Source organism: Papaver somniferum, unplaced genomic scaffold, assembly GCF_003573695.1.
Source record: "Papaver somniferum cultivar HN1 unplaced genomic scaffold, ASM357369v1 unplaced-scaffold_65, whole genome shotgun sequence".
Taxonomy (NCBI): Eukaryota; Viridiplantae; Streptophyta; class Magnoliopsida; order Ranunculales; family Papaveraceae; genus Papaver; species Papaver somniferum.
In genome coordinates this window covers 3893103-3902281 of record NW_020649304.1, presented here as the reverse complement: position 1 = coordinate 3902281, position 9179 = coordinate 3893103, and the positions used below count along the sequence as shown (strand labels likewise).

The following is a 9179-nucleotide window of genomic DNA, read 5'->3' as shown; positions in this document are numbered from 1 at the left end:
TCCTTCCGAACAACAACTGGCTGATATTCTTACCAAACCATTAGACACTGCTACGTTTCAAAACTTGCGGTAGTCTATTGGTGTTGTTCTGGTTCATTAAAACGTTTCTCTAACTCTTGCCCCTATGCTTATTTCTATCTTTTGGGCAATTGAGTTTGAAACTCCAGTAGGTTTACTCCAGGTCAGTTTCTGTAGAGTTGTTTTTGTCTTGTTAGTATCATTTTTTGTTCAAATCCTTCTTTTCTTTTGAAATTAAGGTCGCTCGTTGTTGTTCTCTCGGGAATAACATCAAATGGGGGAGAGTTCTTTTGAACTTGTGCTTAATTGTCATATCTTAAGGGGTGTGCGGGTGTGGAATTTTAGAGGGGTTATCTTGTATCTTTAAACTCCTTGATGAATGCATTTAGCTTCGGCTTTATGATTGCATCTAAATTAGTTGGTATGTATTTTTTTCTTTTAGTCATGAAATGTCTCTTACGGGAATTTCATTATGATCCCGTTTTTGTATCTTTGCCAATTTTATTGACAAAAGGGGGGAGAATTGATATGTAGTTCACACTACAAATACATATGGTTTTCGGATCATTGTGTAAGGGGGAGTGGTTTCCATGTGAGATGGAGTATTGACTAAGGGGGAGTGATACATATCACCATAGTATTATTGTTGAAGTTGTGATACAATTGAACTTTGACACTGTGTAATAATACTATGACACTATATAACAATGATCGAGAATTATGTTTTCTCATTGTTATAGCTACGGATCTTCAACAACGGTGATGCTAAACTTACAACCTTTGGGATCATTGGAGTACTTGGAAATGACGAAGATTTCGAGGAACGTTGAAGATTAGACATGTGGAATATGAGCTACTAAAGTTTCATTATCTTTCTTGTATTCCATATGTATTGATATTTTTGTCACTAAAATTGACAAAGGGGGAGTTTGTTAGAGCATTGCTCGGTCGAACTCGCATGCGTTGCTATCTCAAGCACGTTTGTCAATGTTAGTGATCAAAACTATAAGTCTTGATTTCTATTCTATTATAGCTAAGTCTCGGACTAGGATAGAAAGTGTGGTTGAGCTCAAGGACTTCATGGCGATTCATCATACAAGCAGAAGAACTACTCAGGGAACCGGTGGAACTTCTCGACAAAAAGGTATGTGAAGACTTGAACTTATCTATCACTCAAAAATCTATCTATTCTATCTCCTACTTCTTGAGACAAAAAGTCGTATGCTATATATAGACTTTGATTATACACAGTTGGTATTTCGAGCCAAGTATACCTCGCCTATCTATATCTCGAGATATGTGTTGGTAAGCTTTTCGCTTCGACCAAGTTTATCTTTACCTAGTGACGAAAGTCATGATATGTTTCAATCACTTTGAAAATTGCTTTGACGAAGAATGTTTCAATGATTGGAATGAGAGTTTAGATTACATAACCAATGGTGGACATAAGCATTATTGTGGAAACACATTTATGTATAAGTCCTATTCCTTGAACCAAAGTTTGCGAACTTTGTTGATCAAGAGAACCGGAATAATGGCGTGACCCAAGTCCGCGAACTCAGTCCGCGAACTGCCGAAGTTCTCAAACCCGAGAATTTCTGCTGGAGTTGAAAAACTAGTGCGTGAAGCTAAGTCCGCGAACCGACGACGTCCTCATCCGAGAATTTCAGCTGGAGTTTGTAAACTCTGCCCGGTAAATTAAGTCCGCGAACCAAGTCTGCGAACTTAAGAAGGTTATACATCTGAAGATAATTTCTGAACTTAAACTTAAAAAGACTAAGGAATGCAGTTTGCAACCGTGGCTATAAAAGTTCATGAACCGATTCGAGTGAATCAAATCATCTTTGCTTCAATTGTATCTTGTGTAGTTACATAAGAATTCCTTGCAATTGAACAACTCTCTAACTAGTTCATTTGAGTCATGTGAACTAGTTATGGTGAAGAAGAACATGGCTGATATGAAATGCTCATATGGCTAACCTTTTAGTTAACTATTGTTGAACCAACAAGTGCATACAATTGGGTACGGTTAACAAACCTACAAGCGTGCATTTCAATTGTGTGTAACAAGCTAAGTTTTCGATCTAACATTTGAGAAATATTAGCTTGAATCTAAATCAGGTTTTCATCTAACGGTGGATATTGATTGCTTTGTTACCAAGGTAACTTAACGGCAAACCCTGATTTGAAAGACTATATAAGGGGACATCTAGCATCAATGCAAAACTAATCCCCACACCTTACGTGTGATACTAGTTTGCGTGCTAGAGTCGTTGATCCTTTAACCTATGGTTTTCTTCTTCTAAAACCAGGTTAACAACTTAAAGACTTCATTGGGATTGTGAAGCCAGACTGATACTACTTTATCGTAGTTGTGTGATCTGATCTTGCATCTTCCATCGTACGACTACAATCATATTGATTGGCTTGAGATTGATATCTCTGATAGGCAAGATATAAAAAGTAATCACAAACATCTTCGTCTCATCGTTTGTGATTCCGTAACATCTTGTTTCGCTACCATTCAATTAAGATTGTTGTGAGGTGATTGATAACTCTAGGCTGTTCTTCGGGAATATAAGACCGGATTATCAATTGGTTCCTGTTCACCGTTAATAAGTTCTGGAAAAGTTTAAAAGCGCAAATTTTTAAGTTCTGGAAAAGTTTGAAAGCGCAAATTTTTAAGTAAGGCTCGATAGACAGGGATCATACCGTTAATACACGACTCTACCAATTGTCGTTGAGTCATGTTCGGGTCGTGACAATCCAAGGCTTGTATTCTAAACCTCTTGATGTAGTCGTTGGGATGCTCATTGTTGCGCTGAAACATCCTTCCCAGGTCCGAAAGCGTGATTTCTTCAAAAACGAAGAAATACTTTCAATAGAACGCGCACACCATCCCGTCCCAATTGGATGCTATTTGGGGCGAGATTGTTGTACCAGGTGTATACCCTTCTGGTGAGTGACCTGGAGAATTCTTTGAGCCGCAACACCTGGTGGTATTCATGCACTCCTAAGGCTTCCAGAAAACGGGAGATGTGTTCGCGGGCGTTACTTGTGCCATCATAAAGAGAAAATGTAGGTGATACATATCCTCTTGGTACAGGTGCCTTCTGTACATCCTTAATATAAGGTGGTTGGTGGTGGTGAAATAATGATGACTCCTTTTTCCCACGGTTCTGGAGGAGTTTCTCCAGATCTTGTCGGGTGATGAAATTCGGCTGTTGAATATTTTCTGTTGCAGTAGCACGGATACCATCCTCACGAGGTTTCTCCATTGAGTTGCCGACTCCAGTGGCAGATCCACAAACGTTCTGGGCTTGCTCTGCTTGAATCTGGCGTTGCTCCGGAGTTAACTGTGCCGTTAAAGTTCTGAGGCGGGTAAGAACTTCCATTTGAATAGTCGTCATTTTCGCTTGCGTCTTGGCCAGGTCCTCTTGTTTCTGCATCAGGTCTGCTATGCTTGGGGTGTTTCTCCATTTCTGGTGCTTTCAGTGTTAACAGTATTTTCTACGCTGTCGGTGGGGGGAAGTAGTGTTATTCTCCAGAGGGATATTCTGAGAAGGATTTTCAGAATTTGGGATGTTGACGTTTCTGGAACTGGGATCAACCCTTGCACCGGATCTAAGATCTACCATGTTTTTGAAAGGTTGAAGAAATGATTTTCAATTGGATGAAGAATCTGCTTTCGTGACCGAGAGGTTGATCTCTGTATGTGGTCGCCAATTGTTAGTACCTAAAAATTACTTCCAGGTAAAACAAATGCACCGCTGTGGTACTTTCTTTTTAGGTTCGAAAATAAAAAAAACGAACAGGACAAGCCTAAACCACGATAGCAGCGGTTCCGTCCTGCTTCGGTCACGATGGAGAGGAAGATGGGTTGATCTTAGAGAGAGGGAAGTAGAAAATCATAAGAAGTTGGCAATGGTATTGAATTGTGTGTGTTGGGTATTGAAAACTAGGAAGAATATAGAGCTTTTAGGTATGAAAACTTGTTCTCTTTTCTGAATAGGCTAAGTGACCTATTTATATTAGTTTAGAATACGCAATGTCAATCTCGTGAGTAGTGGAAGTAGTGAGGTTGTGAAGATATGGAGAATATGGGGATGATGGGTATCATGTGAGATAAACTAGGGAAGTTTCTGGAAACTCCTTTTCTCACGAATCCATTATCTCTCCAACAGTCACCACTACTCTAACTTTTCACATGGGTGTTGCCACGCCGCATGTTGTCGTAGACCACAGACCAATACTCCATGAAAAATCCCCCCATGTGATGTATTTTGATATTTCGTAGGTGTTTTTGATGAACCGTAGATCTCATCTTTCTTAGGCTAAATCGTAGCCATTGGTATGACATATGTGTAGGGCGTAACCGCGCTTTGTTGTGGCATAAGCTATCATGGCCGAAAATAACGCATAGAGACTTGCCATAGCTTCGGCCATATCTATTATGGTCGAGAATGGCACGCGGCATAGTGCCATAGATTTGTCCTAAGATGTGATGGCTGATAATGACGCGTGGCTAGGTGCCATGGCCTTGGCCTAAGCTTCCAAGCCGGGAATGTCGCACGGCTACGTGCTATGGCCGTGGCCTAGGCTGCCAAGGCCGAAAATGTCGCACGGCTACGTGCTATGGCTCTGGCCTAAGCTGCCGAGGTCGGGAATGTTGCACGCCTACGTGTTATGGCCCTGGCCTAAGCTGCCAAGGCCGGGAATGTCGCACGGCTACGTGTTATGGCCTGGGTGTAAGCTGCCAAAGCCGTGAATAGTGTGTGGCATGGTGTCATAGGCTCATGATATGGTGCAATGTCGGATATGCCACATGCCATATTTTGCCAAATTGTGTTATGGTGTTATGGATTTGACCGACTGCTTTGAGATGATTCCAACTAGGCCATTAATCCATTATTGTCTTAGCTGAAGTATTATGATCTATAACAAATGTATTGTGGCTTTGGCTATGTCTAAACAAGATGTTATACGGTATGCAGTATATGTTATGAGCTTGGCTATGCTTAGCCAGTGCGCTGCAATTAGTAGGTCATCGATCATGATTTGATCATCATATGGCTATGAGTTAGGGTTTGAATTCATGGCAATATGCCAAACCTAGATTTAAAGTTTTTAATGATGTTCCGTCATAAATTTAAATGCGATAGTGCCACTATAATATGTTCAAGGAACTCAGCCGTGAAAGTTTGCTACTTGAGACGATATTGATATGACTATGTATTAAATATGATGCCCTCAGTAGCATATTAATTCAAGAATTGTGTTAAATCCTATTCTGAATACAAATGAAGTTTTATTTATCCTTGATTTCTTTCAAGCAAGCATGAATTTATAAGTCTTATGATAAGACCTTTCATTTATTTCTATATCTAGAATACAAAACAAAGATTGGCTAAGTTAGGCTAGATAAAAAGCGGCAGAGATTTATCTAGGAGGGATAAATCTACGGCCGTGATTTTTTCAACTAACCATTATAATTATTTTATTAATTAGTGTCCTATTAATTGCTCATGATGATTGATTAATTAATTTTTCATGATATGATAAATGTTTATTTAATGAATCTAATAAATACACATTTTTATTAATAAATAAGTTTATTAAAAACTATATATATCAAGAGTATAAAGCACAGTTTGGCTAACTTTGCCTATGTCAGTGGCGGTCCAGATTTACCTAGGGAAAAGATAAATCAATGGTGGTGGTTTGTTCAACTTAAATATCATAATTTCTTTATTAATTAGTGTTTCACTAATTGCACACGATAAATGATCTATTCATTAATTATATAGCGTTTTATTAATTAGTGTTTCACTAATTTCTCATAATAAATGACTGTTCATTTTTTTAATTATAAATATTTCCTTAATTAATTTAATAATATTTATTTCCATTCATAAGTGATTTTGAAACAATATCAATAGACATTTTTGGCGGTAATGAGTGGTGGAAGCGGTGGCGGTTCTTATAAAGTGGTGGAGGCGGAAAGATTAGTGGTGGTTAAGTAAGGGGCCAAGCACAATTATATTTATTTTTGTTCTTTTTATCATAAAATGGGCTACAAAGTCCATTTTGCACATGTATCCAACTTTCAAAAAATACAAAACATAATTTAAATAATTTTGCCTATGTAAGTGGAGGTCTAGATTTATCCTTATCAAAGATAAATCCATGGATGTGGTTGTATACAAATCGGCATGATAATAAAATGAAAGATCAATAAAGCATCCAATGGAACTTCAAGAAATGAGTTTCATCACTTGTTGCTAATGAACCGTGAATGAACAAATTGCGAAATCTTTAGCATAACAGAAATCTATAAACTAATTACCACGGAAAGCTAGGTTGTCGAACAAATACCGCTCCATGTTGGATATGTAATCCAAACACGGTTCTGATTTAATCTTAATTAAACGTGTTTAAAGTTTGTTAATGATTTGGTCTTTAAAAATTGAACGTGAATTAATCCTATTATGTAGGATATGTAACGTGTTTTAGAGGGGTCCTAATGTTTAGGAAGTGTTAGTGTTAGACGTATTTAAAGTCAGGAAGATTTAGACGTGGGTTAGCTGGGCCTACAAAATAGGAACTTATTTGTAATGGGTTAGTGGTTAACTGTCTAGGGGTTAGTGGTTAACTGTCTAGAGTTTGTGTAAGGCAAACTTAGGGGGAGACCCAAAAAAAATAATATTCTCATTGTCAGGCCCACAATTAATTTTAGGTACCGTGACATCCATAATTATATGAAATTATTAAAAATGTATGCATGACGGATTATGCTTCCGCATGACAGGTTATGCATCAGAGGTATAATTGGTAACACAATTTGGATATAACATATTTAAAAATCCACGCCTTAGAATTTTACAAATTTTATATCGTTCGAAATCTTTTTAACAGAGCTACGCAAAGAGTACAAACAAGAATATCAAAAAAAAAAAATCACGAAAAAATCGGAGGTGATCATCATTTTAAGCAAAATTTTCGAAAACTTGATACATAACCATTATGCGGCCACCAAAAAAGATGCATAATACATTCTGCAGACGCATGGCGAACTATGCAACCATTTTCTCCACTGCATAACAAATTATGCATTTAGATAACAAAATTATGCATCTATAACAAGTTATATAGTCATTGTATTAGTGCGTACATAAAAAAAAATTGATGTATAATGCATTATGCATCTATTTTCTCGATGCATAAAAGATTGTGCAACAATTTTCCCGATGCATTATGCAGCCATATTTTCGGACGCATAACGGGTTATGCATTTATTTTCATGACTACATAACATGTAATGTAGATATTATCGTAGGTGCATGACAAGTTATGCAGTCTTTGTTTTTGTTGGTTTTAATAGTGACAAAAAAGTTGTTGCATAACGTATTATGCAACCGTTTTCTGGACCGTATAACAAGTTATGCAACAAATTTTGTAGATGCATAATAGGTTATGCATCCATTTTCACGACAATATAACATGTTACGCGGACATTTTCTCGACTGCATGACACGACTGCATGACAGGTTAACAAAGCATACCCACATTCACAAACGCAACTTGATTCCTAATCATAATATTTTTAACAATAAACTCTCCCGTTAAATCCAAACTAAGATGGAGTAATCAGTAGTCATCCAAGTACACGACTCTAACTAATAGTTCAGGAACCATCAACATCCCCAGTGTGTTTCCTTTCATTAAGAAGGGACAGGAGTAGTTAGAAGTTGATCTTCGATCCACTTAAGCTTCATCTCAAGTTCCCCAGATTCTACACCACAAAGTCTTAACCAGACATCCTGCAGAATCTCCCCATTTACACAACTAACGTAGCTCTCTCTAACCAGAGAGTTATCACTACCAGGAAGTATTATCCGTATCTTAGTCGACTCACCTGGGCGCGCCTTTATTACTTGTTTCAGCCTTGCTGCCGACGCAATCTGTTGAAGGTTTAGGTGCGCAGTTCCCATTTTGTCATCTGATTTGAACCGATCTTTGTCAAACACCTCTTTGTTGAGAACACCAGCCGATTGAGTAACATCCAAGCTCAACTCCTCGTTCCAAACGGGATTAAGGCAACTGTTGATGACCTTGGTCTTAACAACCTGATTCCCCAGCTTGAACACAACATAGGGATCGCTGGTTCTGAAATCTCGAATCATTAGCTGCTTTCCTTGGACTACTGTCACTTTTAACACACCTACTTTCTCTCCCATTTATTTCTTATAAATTCAAGACTTAACAAACAAGTGATAATGAATAAAATGAATCCTAGAAACGCCAATTCAAGTAAAAACAAACCTAAGAACGAAAGGTTGATAGGTTTAAGGACAGGGCGGGAAGTGGGAGATGATGATAATATGTAAAATTAAGAAAACCCCAATTTCCAAATTCTTTAACAGAAATCGATTACGAAATCCCTAATACCACTAAGCACTTCCTTCTCTTCACTGTTATAATCAAATCCAAGATACACCCATCAGTTCTTGACTTGAGTTCTAATTCATTTCCAACCCTTTCTTAATCCTTCGAAATCTTTAATAACGATTGAATCTTCAGATTTGTTGATAACGATTGAATCTTCAGATTGAACTTTGATAACTAAAAATATCAATTCTTCTTCGTCGATTTACTGGAAATCAAAGATTAAGATGGTGATGAAGCTGTTTATATCAAGAGAAGAACATAGATATGAGATCTGAGATGAATCAGGGTGATTTTAGGTTAGTTTGGAAAGAAAAAAAAAACGAAAAAATAAAATTTCTCAAAATTATGGGTCTGTGCATAATTCTATCACCGAAAATGGGTGCGCGCCTGAAAATTTCTGGACGTGGGTTTCATAGTGGAAAAAATCTGAAAAATGGACCTCCCTATAGTTTTCACTCTGTGTAATGCCTATTTAATGGGTTAGTGTAATCACTAACTCATTACAAATAAGTTCCTATTTTGTAGGCCCAGCTAACCCACGTCTAAATCTCCCTGACTTTTAATACGTCTAACACTAACACTTCCTAAACATTAGGACCCCCTCTAAAACACGTTACATATCCCACATAATAGGATTAATTCACGTTCAATTTTTAAAGACCAAATCATTAACAAACTTTAAACACGTTTAATTAAGATTAAATCAGAACCGT

The 9179-nt window shown here is 37.5% G+C and overlaps 1 protein-coding gene across 1 annotated transcript; it reads right to left on the bottom strand.

Annotated features, from left to right (window-relative positions):
• Nucleotides 1-7460: 7460 nt before the first annotated feature.
• Nucleotides 7461-8897, bottom strand: LOC113343747 (protein C2-DOMAIN ABA-RELATED 11-like). The gene has a single exon (XM_026587882.1). It carries the CDS (start codon nt 8253-8255, stop codon nt 7740-7742), a length of 516 nt encoding a protein of 171 aa, XP_026443667.1. The 5' UTR covers nt 8256-8897; the 3' UTR covers nt 7461-7739.
• Nucleotides 8898-9179: the final 282 nt, after the last annotated feature.